The sequence below is a fragment of the Zootoca vivipara genome, chromosome 6 (genome assembly GCF_963506605.1).
Source record: "Zootoca vivipara chromosome 6, rZooViv1.1, whole genome shotgun sequence".
Taxonomy (NCBI): domain Eukaryota; kingdom Metazoa; phylum Chordata; class Lepidosauria; order Squamata; family Lacertidae; genus Zootoca; species Zootoca vivipara.
In genome coordinates, this window is record NC_083281.1 from 57,864,523 (window position 1) to 57,882,783 (window position 18,261).

Genomic DNA, 18,261 nt, shown 5'->3' on the forward strand with positions numbered 1-18,261 from the left:
TGGAATTATTTATTTCTTAGATTTATTATAACCCCAGCTATCCTGCAAGAAGCTGAGAGTGGCACATACATGGATGGGGCTACCCCACACCCCCTTTATCCCAGCAACCTATGAGATGAGCTAAGCTGGAGGTGTGTGACTGGCCTAAGGTCGCCCAGTTCCCTCCTCCCATCCACTGTGTTCAGCACTCTGCCCACTGCAGCACGCTTGCTTGCACGAGATTCTTTGGCAGAGGAAAGATCTAGCAATATCACCTAATCAATCTTTTGGTTAAGTTCTCAGATCAGCCATTAGAATACCATAAAACACATATAATTTTACAGTTTACGGGCAAAAGACTTTATCTAGCAATATCTGAACAGCCAGGAAGTTGCAAGCAACACACAAGGTAGGTGCCCTGGCCAAGGGACTGTTACCCAAGACAATATTTTATTTTATTTTATTTATTTACTATCCCACCTTTCCTCCATGAAGCTCAAGGTGGCATATGGGATTCTTCCCCTTCCCATTTTATCCCCTACAGCAGGCATAGGCAAACTCCGGCCCTCCAGATGTTTGGGACTACAATTCCCACCATCCCTGACCACTGGTCCTGTTAGCTAGGGATGATGGGAATTGTAGTCCCAAACATCTAGAGGGCCGGAGTTTGCCTATGCCTGCCTTACAGCAACCCTATGAGGCAGGTTAGGCTAAGCAACAGCAATTGGCCCAGTGTCACCCAAAGAGTTTCACAGGTGAGTGGGAACCTGAGCCCTGGTCTCCAAGGTCCAAAGCTCTAATCACTACACAACATTGGCTCTCTAAGAGATTTACTTGGCCCGTATGGGGATCAATCCTGCAACCTTGTCATTATTAGCAGCATGGCATGTTCTAACCAACTGAACGAACTGAGCACTAAGGATCTACATGGAACATATTCTCACTACTAATGAGAGGTTTCCTGTGCTTTATGTTTAATGCAAAAGTCAATTAGGGTTGTGCAACATTCCTGGGGGAGACCTGCCTACTTCAGGACCCCTCCAAAACCCACTGAAGCACCAGCCAGATGCAAAAGACTAACACAACATTTGAATTTCCCTAGAAACAAATCTCTCTGAATACCAAATTGTCTGCTGCTTTCCAGAACACCTGTAGTGCCTGAGATGTTCCCTTCTTGTGCTAATCATTTCTGAGCATCAGCATTGCCCTCCCATGCAGACTTACACCTGCTTTTCGAAGGTGACAGGTAAGATGGGTTTGTGATAAGCATAAGGGCTGCATGCAGTCCTCTCACCAAAGGAGGGGAGCTGCACCCAGCAGGGATCGAGAGCTCTGCCCTTTTGCTTTCAGGAGCAGATCACAGCAAAAAGGCTTTGGGTTTCTAATCCCTGCTTGCAAGAACGTGCCATTTCCTCAGTAACAAGGCCAGGATCTCCTAGCCCTAAGAAGCAAAGATAGAAGCTGCAGCAAGACTCAGCATCATGGCGGGTGTGTGCCAGAGAGGCAGGTGATGTTTTTAGACAAGGGTGGCAGGGTGGGGTAGTGGCAAAGTCTGTCTTTCTCTACCAAATGCAGACCCAGACCACCCCACTACAAACATGGGCTCAAAATGGTCTCTCTTTCATGCTGTGCATAGTTCTGTCCAGTGAGATTTAGCAGCACAATACGCTGAGGCAACCAATTTCCACTGAGTGAGGGAGCGGAGTGTTACAGCTTCCACACCGGAAATTCAAAGTGAAGTTCAACACTGGCCATGAGTCATCTGCTAAGAAGGAAATGCAAAACAGCTGACTGATGGGGCTCTTGCAAACTATCTGTCTGCTTGCCAAAGGAAGGAGGCAGCAGCACTGGGTATCAACTGGGAAAAGCAGAGCCCTCGAGAGGCCGCCATCCTCTCAGCATCTTGACAGTGGGCATCCTACTCAAGGCTGAACCTTGGTCAGCTCTGTAAGGCACCCTCATGTTATGGGCCACTTTACAACAGCTTCTCCCAACTTGGTGCCCTCCATGTGTTTTGGACTACAACTCCCATCAGCCCTAGCCAACATAGCCATAGGATGCTGGGGCTGAGAGTCCAAAACACCTGGAAGGCACCAGGTTGGGAAAGGCTGCCCTACAGCATCACTGCCATTAGGATCAGACACTGCCAGCTGCCTTGTCTGTGCAGGACATTGTCTCTGGAGCAGCTGGTTCTATGTCCTGCTTCAGAACCACAGAATTGTAGATGACAAGGGTCATCAGCTCAAACTCCCTGCAATGGAGTTGCAATGCAGGATGTGGAGCTCAAACTCACCATCCTGAGATTAAGTCTCATGGTCTACTAACTGATCTACCTCAGGAGTCAGGACCGCCCCCCCCCCAAGAGCCTGAAACACGAGATCCTGTTTTATGTTAAAGAAGTTAAAATGAAGGGAGCATCTTCTACCAACTGTAGGCAAGAACAACAGAGAGCAATGCCTGGCCTCCCTTCCAACCACAATTTCCTTCAGTACTGAACCATCCATTCACACTACTGCTGATGCGCTGGAACAAAACCTTTCCATGCCACCAGGCTATACTGCAAGCAAAGAAGCCATTTTGGTGGAGTTGATTCCAACCATTCATCTCAAAGTCAAAACATGGGCCATTCGCCACAGCCACAAGGCTTTCAGCAGCTGGCTCCCAGAAACCACTAATTCTCTATTACAGTACAATGTGAGTACCCACTCTGGACAAGTTCTGCTTGTATTTGTGCTCTTTTCAACTTAGGAATTTGCCTAATACACTAAGAGGTGGCAAGATTTAGGGTGGTATTCAATTGAGTCCTGGCTCAGAGTAGATGCACTGAAATTAAGCAGCTTGAATTAGCCATGTCCAGTAACTTCAACGGGTTTATGAGGAGTGTTGGCATGCCCCCCCCAATCCTCAGCAATGTCACTTGCTCAATTTGGCAGAAATTCTTCGGGGCTCTAGGCAGGTCGTCTCCATCACTAGCCACTGGAGATTTGGGGAGCTGAACCCAAGGCATCCTACCATTGAGCTGCAGCCTGGCTTCTGCTACAAGAGCCCCAACTACATTCCCTTCTGAGACTAAAAGGGATCCACTGTGCCCCTTCCAAGTACACAGGCCAGATCCCCCAACTCACCCACACCATTGTGCATGTGAGGCTGAGATGAAGAGCCCCCCAAAACCTGCTTTTTTATTACAACTCACATCAGCCCAGGTCAGCCAGCACAGTATAGTGGTACCTCATGTTATGTACCATCCCCCTTACGAATGCTGCAGGTTATGCGCTCTGCTAACCCAGAAGTAGATGCCCCTTGTTGTGACCTTTGCCCCGGGATTTGAGCGGAAGTCACGCTCCAGAGGCACGGCAGCAGCAGGAGGCGCCATTAGCTAAAGTGGTGCCTCAGGTTAAGAACAGTTTCAGGTTAAGAATGGACCTCCAGAACGAATAAAGTTCTTAACCAGAGGTCCCATTGTATTGGCTAAACTTCTCCAAGTAACAAGGAGCAGCAGAGAAAACAAAAGCTACTTTCCAAGGCCAGAGGATGAACAACAGAAAAACAATCCTCAGGCAGGCAGGCAGGCAGGCATTTAGCTCTCACAAATTAATCATTCAGTAGCACCTTAAAAACGAACTAAGTTTTTTATTTTGGTATGAGCTTTCGTGTGCATGCTCATACCAAAATAAAAACTTAGTTGGTCTTTAAGGTGCTACTGAAGGAATTTTTTTATTTTGCTTCAACTCAGACCAACACGGCTACCTACCTGTAACTAAATTAGTCATTATTCACTTTAATATACGTGAGCTTGTTGCTGTCTTTCTTGACTTTTCTGGAAAGGAAATCTCTCCCCTATCTCCATGATGACTAGAGGGACCCTGGAATGGGCCCCGCACAGGAATAGATGTCCACACACCACACCCTCTTTGCAATAACAATGTCATTAAATCAGCCTCTCCCAGAAGCCCTCCAGAAGATTTGGACGACAACTCCCATCAGCCCCATTTAGCACAGCATGATTGTGTTACCTGGGGCTGATGGGAGTTGTAGTCCGTAACATTAGAAGGATGCTAGATTGGGGGAGATTGCATTAAATGATAAAAGGGGATCACAGCACAATGAAAAAGAAGGACCAGCAGCACCAGTTCCAAACAAAATAAAAAGAGAAGCTCACAAGGGGATCCTGTGAAAAGTAGCTGTTATTTTGAAAAGGACTCCAGATTGGTATAATGTTATGCCGAATGCATTTTTGAGTGTATCAACTTTTCATCAGAAGCATCTAAAAAACAGCTAAAAAATAATTCAGATGTGCACAAAAATGTATTATCTTAAGACTGTATGTGAGCATATGCCGCCAATACATTTTGATGTCTAAGAAGAGTGCCTTTGGGACATATTTAACGCACAATATATCAAATAATATTGGAAGAAAACTCTCCAAACCCTACTATTCCATGAATTTTTATGGTGATAAATCTTCAGCTCCATAAACGGAATCCTCTGAACAAACAAATATGCATATCATGGAGAGAAAAGACACTTTTAATTATCAATAAAAATAAATTTGGGGGGGGGCAAGCAAATGTTCTATTAAAAATTTCCTCAGGAAAGAAAAAGACCTGCTTTACTCAGTCACCTTTTCCCTCCCAAGTCCATACGGACACACAGGTAACATAAGCAGGGAAGAGGTTGTTTCATTCAAGCAGAGGAAGATGGCAGGTGGAATGCACAGACCATTGGAGGGGAAGAGGCAGAGCCAAGGAGGGCCTGGGTTGACCTATGGCCAGTCACTAAGATGCTGCTGCCAACACAGGAAGCTGCCCAAACTGGCTGGGTAGCACCTTGGCACCCACATTCTGCCCCTCCCTCTACAACAAACAACTTTTTTGGTCGGCCTCTGGTACAAATCCAGCAAAAGGAAATGCCACCTTCATTTTTGCTCTTGCAAATGTAAAGTGATCCCTAATGAAGTACTGTATGAGAACAAGCTTGGCATAACAGGGATCGGCTTGCAGTTTGAACGAGGACTGACCTATCTAGGCGGTGGAAGGAAGTGGCTCCATTTCTCAGCTGTACAAGACTGGTGGGTTGGCCCAAATCCTTCCCCCTTCAGAATACCCAAGACATGCTGAAGGGCAAGCGCTTGAAACATAAGCCAACTCCGCAGAGACAGAACACACAAAGGCAGGGCAGGTCATTTGTCCATCTAGCCCAGCTCTGCCTACACTAAGTGGCAGGTGCCCCGCCAGGGTTTCTTTCCCTTCACCTGCTGATTTTAAACCGGAGGTGTTGGGGACTGATCCCAGCGCTTCTACAGATGCTTTATCACTCGACTACAGCCTCCTCACACAGCAGATAGTTAAACTCTGGAATTTGCTCCCACAAGATGCAGCGATGGCCTCCAACTTTAAAAGAAGATCAGACAAGCTTACTACTTGCCAGGATGGCTATAGTCTACTTCCATTGTCAGAAGCATTATATCCCTGAATGCCAGTTGCTGGCGATCACAAATGAGGAAAGTGCTGCTGTTGTGTTCAGGGCCTGCTTGTGAACTTCCCATGGGGGCATCTGGCTGGTCACTGAGGATGCCAGACTAGATGAGCTCCTTTGGCCTGATTCAGCAGGGCTATTGTTATGAATTTAGCTATAGTACTACTAAAGGTTGGAGAGGGAAGGTGGTATTTAACTCCTACTAAACTAGCAAAAATGTATAGGACAAGTGCAAATATCTGCTGGAAATGTAAAGAAAAAGAAGGTATGTTTTATCATATGTGGTGGACTTGTAAGGTGCTAAAAGCTTTCTGGGAGATAATATATAATGAAATGGGAAAAAAATGTTTAAAATAACTTTTGTTAAAAAACGAGAAGTTTTCTTATTAGGAATTACAGGTACCAACATCCCAAAGGAGCAGAAAAGACTTTTTATGTATGGAACAACTGCCTGGATGTTACTAGTCCACAGATGAAAAGAAGACAAGGTCCCTAACCAGAGAGGGATGGCAAACCAAGCTGATGGACTATACTGAAATGACAAAACTGACTGGAAACTCAGAAACCAAGAGGACAAAAACTTTATAAAAGAATGGGGGAAATCTATAAGTTATTTAGGAGACCACTGTAAGCAGATGGAAACATTGGCAGGATTTTGATTTCACTTGTAATAATTACTATGGATAATATGGATTGATATAATATAATTTGGAAGAATATGCAGTTTTACATGTTTAATATGGGACCCCATGGAGGGGGTTGGAGGAGGTCCTGAAATTCAGAGTAATCTCTGTTTATTGATACAGTATATATTTGAGTGTTTTTTAATACAACTTTCTATTTGTAGTATCAAATAAAAATGATTTCCAAAAAAGGGGAAAAAGCAGCGCTTTTTATGTAGTGGATTTGTGGATGCTGATGATACCATTCATCCTCCCTTGAAACCTCTGTACGGAAATACCTTAAGGCCATGGAAAATGCCAGGAAGTACTGAGATGAGATCTGTAGTAGTACTTCTGGCAGACTGATCTAACTGTGCCTGCCTGACACATTCATCTTAATACAGTGTCCAACTAGAGGCTTTTGGGTTTCCATGCCAGATGCAGCCTTTGCCTCCACCCTCACCCACCCAGCCCATCAGCTGTCTTCCGGTTTTTCTTGCTCACTCCTTTGCTGCATTTTAGTCGGTTCAAATAAAGGGCCAACTGATTCCACCGTGGCTTTTTGATTTGTTTTGCAGAAGCATTCACTGCATCGTGCTGCCGTCACAGCACCACCACCCCTTCTTTTATAGTTGCAAGCAGAATGTGAACTATCCAGTAGTGAAATGCTTCACAACCCTTGCAGAATGAATTCCTTCGCAGGTCAGGAGGCAATCTTCCAAAGTAGTGTTCCCCAAACTGGTGCCCTTGAAATGTTTGGACTACAAATCCCATTAGCTGCAGCCAGGGCAGCAAAGGGTGCTAAAGAAAGTCAATTAAACACACTGTATACTGAAGTGCTGGAGGATTTAGTAACCTCCACAATCCATACAACAAGTGCCATCTAGGGATGTTAGTCAGTCTGCTATGGGTGGAGAGGCAAATGCCTTTGGTTTATGCTGCTTGGCCAAGATAGGCGTTTTATAAAAAGTTCATGCACAGATGCTATAAAGGGCCAAACCAGCTGGTCCAAATGACAAAACAAGAAGCCAAAGAGCTGACCATTTAATGCACATACACATCTGTCTCAATTTTGGAAATGCAGATTGCAAGATCTCAAAGGAAGACAACCTGTGTTACAGCAGAGAGGAGGTGCCTTCCCTCTCTTCCTGCCTCCAGTGAGCCTCTAGAAAGCCCAGATGTTTCAGGTCTCTCAATTCTAAACAGCCACAGTGCCAAGTCCGAAGACATTTTTAGCCCTAAAAGGCAAGAAAGCAGAGGAAACATTAAAGACACAGACTCCTGGGGAGTCCTGGTTTCGGCAGGGTGTGGAGAAACTCTCCTCCTGCAACACTCTTCACCAGCAAATTCAGAACAAGCAGATTTTATGCCAGAAATACAGCTGAATCCACAACAGCCAGCTGCTTGCTCTTGAGTCAAACAGCAGACTAGTCCACAGTCCAACTGTAGCATCAAATATACTCTTTACGGAAAGTTATGAAACTAATTTCAGCCTGGGAACACCCATCAGCTCACAATAAATTAAGACAGAGTGGGGGAAAGCAAACAGCAGGCAGCAAAAGACAACACAACTGTTTATGTCCAGTTAGTGGCAATTCAAAGGAGCCATAAATGTCTCATTCACTCCGAACTCTCTTCCAGCAAAGCTCATGAAAGCCCCATTAAACAGCAGCTAAATATGCCACGCTCTTTCCAGGCCTGCCTGGGCACAATAGACAATGTGCGCAACTAACGGAAAACAGGCCGCGGCCACATTCGGAGACTGTGAAGCAGAATCATTGGCTTTGTTTCGAGGTGGAGGGTTTTGGCTCCAGCACAGATTTTCCCACCGTCTTTGCAAGAGGGAGGTGGAGTGTTTGCCCAGCTGCCTCCCCTTCTCCCTGGCTCTTGCTCCCAACCTTTCGGGTGATGCCAGCTTGCTTACGAGGAACATGCAGCACCCACTGAGGGGCCCATTCAGCGCCTTCATAATGCAAGGAGACTGTCAGTTGCTTTAAGGAGGGCACGGGACACATTTGGAACCAAGCCCCATCTCATCTTGCAGGAGCACAAAGGTTTCCTCTTCTAGGAGCCCAAACAGGAGTCCTAGCATCAAATCCTCCAGACTTTTAACCATGGAGTGTTCATGCTTTAATGGAGCTGCAAGGGCTCCAATGACAATTGGGAATGTGCATCTTGAACCTTCTGCCTGTCCCATGTTGTTTTCTGAGATCAATATAGTACCCCTCTCCCATCTCCATAAGCAGCTCCATAGGCGCACTGGGGGGGGGGTGTGGTGGTGGGATGTACCTATATCAGAGCACTGCAGCAATAAAACTGCTAGCACATTTGCAAAGCTAAGCAGGGTCTGCCTGGTATGGTTTTCATGTCTGAATTTCATCCCAGCAGACCTCAAAACAGCTTGTGGGGGGAGAGGAGGCTGACATAAGAAAGGTGCCCACCTGATGGGTTTAAACTAATAATTTAAATAACTAAGACCCAAAGCACCAGGAGATCCATCGGTCATTTCCGCCCTTCTACCTAACATCTGTTTGGGCCCCGGGCTCTATATGACAACTTTCTGCAAACTCCCAAGTCCTATCCATTGCTCTCAGCAGCCTCCCAGCTAGAAGACTATGTATGTGAAGAGGATGCCCAAGCACCGTATAGTTATGGACCACCATTTCTACACCCACACCCACCTTAATCAAGATTTGGAGGCCAGCTCTGCAGCCAAACTGTAGCCACATCCCCATATCTCTCCCCAGTGTGATACTAGGAGAGCTCAAGGTGGGCAAAGATGTTAGAAGGAAGCTTGACAGGAAGAACACTGTGCCCATTCAACGCCTGGCATTTGGCTGCTCTGCTAAATCACGCAGCTCGTGCCCAAGGGTGTATTAAAGGGTAATCCTCATGCATCTGCTGGCTTGCCCTTCCTATCTATCTTGGCATTTAATGTCCCACGGGGCAGGCAGCAAGATATACATTAGACACCGGCAACAGAGGCAAGCCAATGACAGAAGTCAGTATGTCAAAAAGGAAGAGTCAAAGAGGAGGGCAAGGGAGCCTGATCTGGTTAACCTGAGCTTCACCAATCCCCAGCACGCAGTTCTCTTTGGTCAAACAGCTTAGCAGCCAGGGCAAGGCTGGAGAGAGCCACAGCAGGGAGACCTAGCATTTAATATTAGCCTCCTGGAGGCAGAGTGCTTATCCCAGGATTACACTCATCCCCCTCCACCTTTAATCTGCTCCTCTCCTTTTCTGAGGATGGGTGGCTGAATGCAAACTAGGGAACCTGGATGGGGGAGAGGGAGGAGAGAAGTCCATTTCCTCTGTGCACAATTCAAACGGAGTAGAAAGCAGTGCTGCCTCAGCAGTTAAAATGAGCTACACAGCTGGCTACCAGATGTGGACCAACTAGCACACTGGTCCAGAAGTTGCTTTCTAACAAGGTCACAAAGTTAAATGTTCCCTTCTTCACCAAAGCTGAAATGCTCCATGCCAGAGCAAAGACTCCAGAGGCAGGCGACTGATAGTTTCAGGAAATGGTTGCAGGAACAGATGAACAACTTTTCAAGCAGCAGCAAAAAATAGCCTGAGAAGTACATCCCATTGTGAAGTGCAATAGCTGAAGAGTGTTATTCCACCCACTCACAGGGCCCCCGGGGGGGGGGGGAGAGAAGGAACCTTGGGAATGAAAAGTGCAACCTTATTATTCCGTGCCAGAAGGCAAAATATGTAAATATCACAAGAGATTAAGAGCTGGGAGCTTAAAGTAGCCTCCAGAGAGTGGCTGTATTTAGGGTCAAAAGGCAAGGAGGGTTTGGAAAAATAACAAGACAAATACTCAGCTTGGAGGGATGGCCAGCGGACACAGAGTTGGACTTTTAAAATCTAATTAACCCAGGATGTATTTGAGATACTGTAGTTAGTGGAGAGCAAGGCAGTGCTGAGGAAGATGGAAAAGGCCCTGGAGGAAATTCTGAACAGGTTAAAGGTAGATCCAGGGTGCCGTTATTTAGTCTAACCAATGAAACCTTAGTCGCAGTTAGTGCTCTGCCCAACCCAGCCCTTTGGTTCTATTTGCATAGGATGAAGACCAGGTGCTTCTATGGAGCATAAAAGGGAGAAAAGAGCTGGAGGGGTTCTGGCGATAGCTTTAAAAAAGCCTCCATTGGTGATGCTGGATGTCAGACACTGGTCCAGAAACCCTGGAGGTAATTTCTAAGTAGCGACAATAGCCAAGCCTCCCCAAACTTCCAATTAGACTACAACTCCCAGCAGCCCCAGCATCATACGGTTATGCTGGCTGAGGCTAATGGGAATTGTAGTCCCCCAAAACTGGAGGGCGCCAGGTTGGAGAAGGCTAGATGAGCTTTAGCTGAGGAAGCCACTTTTCTTTCCAAGCCAGTTCTGGGACAAGGACAGAAGCTGAGGGACTGTTTGTTCCAAGCTCCCCCACCCCAAAAAGATAACAGCCCATAACTAACCCTTTGCTCCCAGGAGAACACTAAGCTTGACTCATATCCACTCATCAGGAGAGAAGGGAAAGCTGCATTTGACTCAGCAAAAGCCAAAGCAGTTGTTTAATCTGGCACCAGTAAGGCTAGGAAAGGAGAGCTGGGACACTGGTGGGTCACGCTCCAACCTCACAGCACTTTTTGGCACAAGAAGGCAAAGCCCCATCTCACAATCTCCTGCAGTCGCAGCTAGAGCATCCCTCCCACTTCAACCAGGCTTTATCCAACCATGTAAACACTGGTAGGCCTACCAACTTCCTTGTTGTTGCAGTCACACCCTTCTTTTCCGAAATGGATTCTCAAATTTGGGATTGCCACAAGGTTAGAACGCTTGCCAGGTTTTTAGCTGTCAGGTTCCTTCTACATCCGGAGGTATTTTAAAATAGCCCTCAAGAGCTTCAAGTGTCACTTAAGGGTGGCACAAAGTTCCTGGCCAAAGCAGTATCTATATGCTTCCTTTTTGGGAGGCAAAACCCACTGGGAATATCTGCCCCACAGGCTGAATGTGGCCCTCCATGTCTCTAGGTGGCCCTCAAGGATTCTTCCAGGTCATGCCCCCGTACTAGTACTGCTCTGAGCCCTTAAGAGCTTTTGCCTGGCTGGAATCTGGACCTCAGGCTCCAAAAACTGAGCACCATCAGTGCTGGAAAGCAATGCAGATCCTTTTCATCTGGTTGGATACTGGTAGAGCTTGTGGGTTACAACCGGAAAGTAATTTTAATATGTTTGTGGCCTTGGCTATAGCTCAGGCATAGGCAAACTTGGCCCTCCAGATGTTTTGGGACTACAACTCCCATCATCCCTAGCTAACAGGACCAGTGGTCAGGGATGATAGGAATTGGAGTCTCAAAGCATCTGGAGGGCTGAGTTTGCCTATGCCTGCTATAGCTGGTCCACTCCCCTCAGCCTACAGGATCTCTGTCTCAGTCTCTTTCAGCCATTTGGCAGCATCAACATAGACAGATTTTGCATGTCATTTTTTTGGGTAAGGTTTAAGGTTTTCCTTTTTTCCTCCAAGTTAATTTTAGCCTACATGTTGTCAATTCAAAATGAGGCTAAAGTTAAGCAACAAGGAAAAGTCTCTGCTCGGAGAAGCCTTCTGAACATTTCCCGCAAAATTCTGCTTTTGCATATTCTTGGGGAAAGGAAGCACACAGCATGGGGTATCTCTGGAAGAAACACAGCTTGTTCCAAGACTACACACCTTTCAGTTGTGAAAATGGAAATGGCAGAAACACAGAAGCAGCTGAGGCCCGGGACCAGCACCATAAATAGATGGTGATGAGGCCCAGCAGAGCTTTGGACTGGGACTAGAGCTCTAATCTCCTTTCAGCCTCATCAAAAGCCATGCTTACTATGGAGCATTGGAGCTGTAAACCCGAATACAAATGTTGGTTTCAGTTAGTGGTTTCTCTGGGGAGACCTAAACCACAAACCTAGGTTCAGATGACACTGAAGTCAAACTGTGGCTCATCTTAGCACAGCAGCAAAACAACCAGACAGAAGCGAAATGATCGTAGACTCCTCTCTGAAAGCCCACGCTTTGTTCATTTTCACTAAGCCATGCTTCGACACAGTGTTATGTACAAACAGGATCAATGAGGTCCCTTCTATACATTTAAAGCAATATTATACCACTTTAAGCAGTCATAGCTTCCTCCAGAGAATCCTGGAAACTGTAGCTTGTTAAGAGTGTCGAGAGTTTGTAGGAGAGCCCTATTCTCCTCGCAGAGCTACGGTTGACAAAAGTTGCCTGAGAAGAGGGATTGTTAAGCCACCCTGAGAACCACAAAAACAACAATATAAAACAAGTAGCAAAGCAAAATATCAAGAAATCAGAAATTTAAGCAATCCAGCAGCAATCAGTTAAAACCATAAGCCTGGGAGAAAAACTGATGCATTTTAATCTGGTGCTTAACAATAGATAGCGTAGGGGCAGCTGGATGTATATGGGGAAGGAATTTCACATCAGCTGTGCCACAAGGCAGAAGGCCCTGCTCCTCCAAAGGGACACATGTGGCCTCCTCACCTCCTTCACAACCCTGCACCGTAGGTTAGGCTGAGGTCACCCATGGAGCTTCAGGCATGAGAGGGAATTTAAAACTGGCTTTTCTCAGCTCAGGATGGCCACCCAATCCCAGTGACATTTGCTAACCAACCCACACTACAAACAAGTATTTTCTGACCTCCACTGTGTGGTCTGAGGTCCCAGCCACAGGCCAAACAAAAGGCGTAGATGTACAAGGGCTGATACAAGAAGTAAAACACACACCCTCCCCCACCGCTGAGAATCAAAGCTTGGGAGCAACACTCTCCTCCCACCAGCTTTTCCTTAACGAAGGGCACTTAAAAACACGACTGTTTACACTGGCACAGAAGGTGGCGGCAGCACTTCCCACTGCTGATGCCGCCTGGCACAGTCAGTCATCTGCAAACCTTCTCCCCCTCCACTTCACATTTCCAAAATACACATTCCAAGTGACAGAATCACACCCCGGCATAAGTAGGGAGCCTGTGCTGTCATTTCTTCTTAACCACTAAGGCAGCATAATGATTAAAGACACTTTAAAAATATCCCCAAGTTTTCGTAACTGTACGCACTCCATCGACTTCCCCAAGAGCTCCCACCTCCCAGAAAGAACTTCTCCCGAGGTTAAATTAACTGTACTATCGCATCAAAAAGCACAAAAATGACAGCCTGTCTACAGGTCCAACAAACCAGGCAGCTAAGATGACTATGGACAGGCATTCTCAACTGATGCTGCTTTCCAAGCAAGCCTCTTGCAGAGTTTGACTATACTTCTTGCCAGCTGGAAGCCCATCGTCTCTTCCCTTCAGGTTTTAAAAGCCTAGTTGCCCTGCATTCCTATGAAATCCAACCATTACTGCACACTCACATTTCCTTCACAATGTCTTCCTAGAGTTAGCACACAGGCAAATTAATAGAGAAGATATTGCCAAGTATCACAAAAAAAGCCACAACACTTGAAGAAATGACCAGTTGCTAATTCAGGAAAAATGACTTTAAAAATATAAACTTAGTTGGTCTTTAAGGTGCTACTGAAGGAATTTTTTTTTATTTTGCTTCGACTCAGACCAACACGGCTACCTACCTGTAACTTTAAAAATCTTGTTTTTAGTTGTTGCTCTGCATTGAAAACTTTTGTGTAACTACTATAGGCTGATTCTGGTAAACTAGCATAAAAATCCTTTTGACAAATAATTCATGTTTATAGAAAACTTACACCGTTAAAGTTAAAATAATCCACTAATTTCTTTTAAAAGTTAAATTAATTCACCATCACCATTTGCTAATTTGCTTTTGTAAGCAAACTGGTTCTATTGCATTTGATCTATTAAAGTTATGCTTTAGAAATACTTGATGCATATTCGATTAGTTAACTGCCCAACCTTAATCATTATGAACTGTTAACTTCCATGACACTGTTGCCCTCCAAGCTTCCAAGCTTCAGTTTCCAATGACTGACCTCTTGGGCCACACTAATCCAAAAGTTTTCCAATAGTGCGTCATGTGCTAGTGTCAAGGGCAAAAAAAGGAAAGTGGGGACAAGTAGACCAGGGTTTTGCTATTTTATTTTATTTTTGCTCCTAACCAAAGAGTCAGACAACCCCCAGGACCACACACAGTGCTCCATCCTTTGCAAAGCAGCTCCACCCTTACTGGTTATGACTCCTGCAGAACCAGACCTGCAAACTGTTTCCACGCCTAGGGACCAAGTCTGGGCTCATGAATATGAAAGCGAGAGTCAACGGATCAGTCCAAACAAGCCCATCCCACACTGAGAAAACACCTGCTTACACCAAAGGGGCTTGCCAACTGAGAGAGTTGGATCATTTTGATGTCAGGACCAAGACAGATGCACCCAGGCATGGAGTTGAGGCATGGAAAGCAACATTGCCTGGGCCCCGAAGGGTCAGACTCGGAGAGTAGAGCACACTGTGGAACTTGAGTGAGGGGAGAGAGAGCAGAACAGGAACTGATTCTGGACAAGCTCCCAGGGAAGGATAGAAAAACTTTCCTCCCCTCTTTAGCACCATGGGTGCCCAGGAAGTCAGCTGTTCCCATCCACACCAAGTCTCAGGACCCCCCCCCCTTTTAAAATGTTTGCATCCTGCCCCTTCAAACAACTTAAGAGTTCAGAATTGTGCCCATTTTGTGCTCCCAACAACCCTGCGAGGTAGGCACCAAATTTAAGCGAAAGCACAGGTACTTCCCCAAGCCAGCTTCGAGGGCTCACTAACCACCCGCCCCCGCCTTGTTTATTTTGGGTACCATCCCCGGCCTCGAGGAACAGGAAGCAGCGGGTGGCACCAAAAGTTGCGGCAGCGGCGCCACCCCCCTGAGCGCGTGCAGAGCGCATCCCACCAGAATCCCTCGCCTACCTTCCAGGAGGACCTCCCTGCCGGCCCGCTTGAGCGCCTGCACGGCCTGATCGTGGGTGGCGTCGCGGAGGTCGGTGCCGTTGACGGAAAGAATGGCGTCTCCCAGGCGGAGGGCGCCGCAGCGCTCGGCGGCCAGCCCCGGGAAGATGCGCGAGATGAGGACGGGCATGCGGTTCTCGCGGCCGCCCTTGATGCTAATGCCCAGCCCGCCCGCCTCTGCCTTCACTACCCTAACCCGGCGCACCCCGCTCGGAGGGGAGCCAGGAGGCGACGAGGCGGAGCAGGACGCGCCACCGGGCAGCCCCGGCGGAGGGGAGAAGGGCCGGCTGGGAGGCGAGGAAGGCGGGTAGACGGACGCCGAGGGGGGCATCTCCGGGCTGCAGCTGCCCGCTGCGCTCCGCCCGCCCGGGCTGCCCGTGGGGCTCCGCGCTCGGGATGCTGCCGTTACTGCAGCCACGACGGGGCTCCCCCACTCGGCGCCGTTGGGCAGCCCGTTGACGGGCTCCGGGTCGGAGCTGAGCACCAGCGCCTCCCCGCTCAGCTCGGCAAGCGCCCGCACCCAGCGCTCGCGCACCAGCACCTCCACCAGCCCCGCCTTGCAGGCGCGCGTCCACACTGCCATGGCCGGACCGGAGTCGCGCCGGACTCACGCTGGAGCAGCAGCGGCTGGAAGAGCCGCAACTCCAGCAATGAGGAGGAGGAGGAGAATGGGCCGCGCGCGCCCGCCGCCCGCCCCCTATAAAGAGGAGGATTGGGAACCCCGGGAGACCCCGCCTCTCCCCGCCCAAAGGGGCGAGGCCGGACGGTGTGAGCGCGGGTGCTGCAAAGCGGATTGGTGGGAGCGGGAGGCGGAGCTCTGCCCCCCTCCACACACCATAGAGATAAATAAAAAGTTAGAGTGACAACACCCCTGATCAGGATAGGGGAATATCAGGGTTCGCATTTAGAGAAGAGACTTGTTAAAAGTTCAGTTAAAAATTAAGGACGAAATCCAGTATCTCGACAAAACAGCAGCAGCAGCAAAACCCCAAATCTTTTAGTTTTAAAACATAAAAAGTCCTACCAGTGACATAGTCCTAAAGTAAGTACTGTACAGCTCATTTTTATTAGTGGCACCATGTATTAAAAACACCGCATTGTAGGTTGGCGGATGCATGTATCGGATACAATGCCCTACGACAGCCCCGCCCCGCAGTGTAGTCTAGAGAAAACATTGCAAATTAGAGGTGAAGGCGAGTTGAGGTTGGTTCGGATTTTTGGCCAGAATTCTCCATTGCTGAGGGACTGCTTGATTTGCTGCTCCTGGGCTAAAGTCCTGGTTTTCTGCACGGCTCTCACTACGGTACAAACCCTGGTGGGGGAGAGAAACTGCCTAAAAGTTCCGGAAGCGAAGACCTGTGTTTCCTTCTACCTCGAAGTCTAAGCCGTTTTTCGAGTCACGGAGAAATAATAGAGGGCGTGGCGCAGACCCAAACTCCAAGGAGTGGCGTGGGGTGGCTGGGCCCGCGTAGCGCTGGGGCGGGGAGTAGGAGGACGCGGAGGAGTGAGCAGTTCGCCTCCATTCATTTTCCATTGCTCACTTTCAGGTGTAGTGAGTTTTTCTACTCCGTTGTTGTCCCGCGCGGGAAGCTGTTCCTCAGCGTCAGTGCATCTTTTTTGCATGCAGAAGGCTCCAGGTTCAGTCCCTGGAAACTGCTGTCCGGGCTGCAAAAGCCTTCTGTGCAGAAAGAGCGCAGCTGGCTCCTGCATGGGCCAGCAATAGCCAACATAGTTGGCCATTCCAATTGTGTTTGGACTACAAATCCCATCAGTCCCAAACAAAAGTCAGGAATAATGGGAGCTGCAGTCCAATTACATGTGGTGGGCACCACTTTGGTTACTCCTGGGCTGTAGATAATGCTTTGAAATCGTCTTACCCCATATATGTCCTCTCAATTGCTTTTACCTGCAAAACTGGCTCTGTTACCAGTGCCACATAATATCTGTTCTGCATTTGTAATAAATCAGTCTTTAGCGTGGCTGCACCTACACTTTGGAACTCCCTGCCTATTGACACCAGGCAGGCACCTTCACTGTACTTTTTTGGGCCCCTGCTAAAAACATGTTTGTTTAGACAAGCCTACCCTGATGATAAGGGACCCAGGTGGCGCTGTGGGTTAAACCACTGAGCCAAGGGCTTGCTGATCAGAAGGTCGGCGGTTCGAATCCCTGCAATGGGGTGAGCTCCCGTTGCTCGGTCCCAGCTCCTGCCCACCTAGCAGTTTGAAAGCACGAAAGTGCAAGTAGATAAATAGGGACCGCTCTGGTGTGAAGGTAAACGGCGTTTCCGTGCGCTGCTCTGGTTTGCCAGAAGCAGCTTTGTCATGCTGGCCACATGACCTGGAAGCTGTCTGCGGACAAACGCCGGCTCCCTCGGCCTATAGAGCGAGATGAGCGCCGCAACCCCAGAGTCGGACACGACTGGACCTGATGGTCAGGGGGCCCTTTACCTTTACCTTTACCCTGATGATGTGAAGCTGGTGTGTTTTTAGTTTATTGCTGGTTTTATTTTTTTTGAATGTTTTAATTGCTTTTACTAATAATCTTACTGTTTTATTCTTTTTGTAAACCTCATTGAGGTTTTCTACAATCAAGTGGTATATAAATTAAATGAAATGAAATAAATGCTGCACACTGCAGCTCATCATTTTAGGGGAGCAGCGAGTAAAAAAAGGAATAAAGATACAGTACTAAAAAGTTGAAGTTCTTTCGTTTTTAAAAATAATGAGACTAACAGGAGGACTCGAGAGCAATTTCATCAGAGAAGTTAAATTGCAAAAGAAAGAAAAAACCCTCAAAGAAAGGCTTCCGGCAACATTACCATGAAGAGGGAGCCAAAGGGTTAAGTCAGTAGCCTCTTTTCACTCAAGGGCAAAGGCAGCAGATCCCTCCACCCAGCTCCTAGCAAGGTGCCTGCCATGTCCTCTCACATGCCACTAACATCCATTTGCAGATATGTAACTCAATTGTCAGCCTTACATTGCTATACATTGGCTGCATTTAAGAAGTGCTAGATCACAAAGTAGGCAGATTAAGCCATGTTTAGAGCACCAGCAAAGTAGGGGCAACCCCTCCAAAATGAGTTTGTTTGTTTTAATGACATTTGATACTTCAAAAAAGCATTAAAGTAGAAATCACAGGGGAAATCAGAACTTTGTTAGGGTTTCTTACCCCCCACTGCATGCTCCTCTCCCATTTTTCTG

General features: G+C 47.5%; 1 protein-coding gene across 1 annotated transcript in view; it reads right to left on the bottom strand.

Annotated features, from left to right (window-relative positions):
* SNTB2 (syntrophin beta 2) overlaps positions 1 to 15,721 on the bottom strand; it is a 34,071-nt gene extending 18,350 nt beyond the window's left edge. Inside the window, exon 1 of the mRNA XM_060276024.1 lies at positions 15,020 to 15,721. Coding sequence (XP_060132007.1) covers positions 15,020 to 15,641 — 622 coding nt within the window. The 5' untranslated portion in view covers positions 15,642 to 15,721. The remainder of the gene's footprint in view (positions 1 to 15,019) is intronic.
* Between the last annotated feature and the right edge of the window lie 2,540 nt (positions 15,722 to 18,261).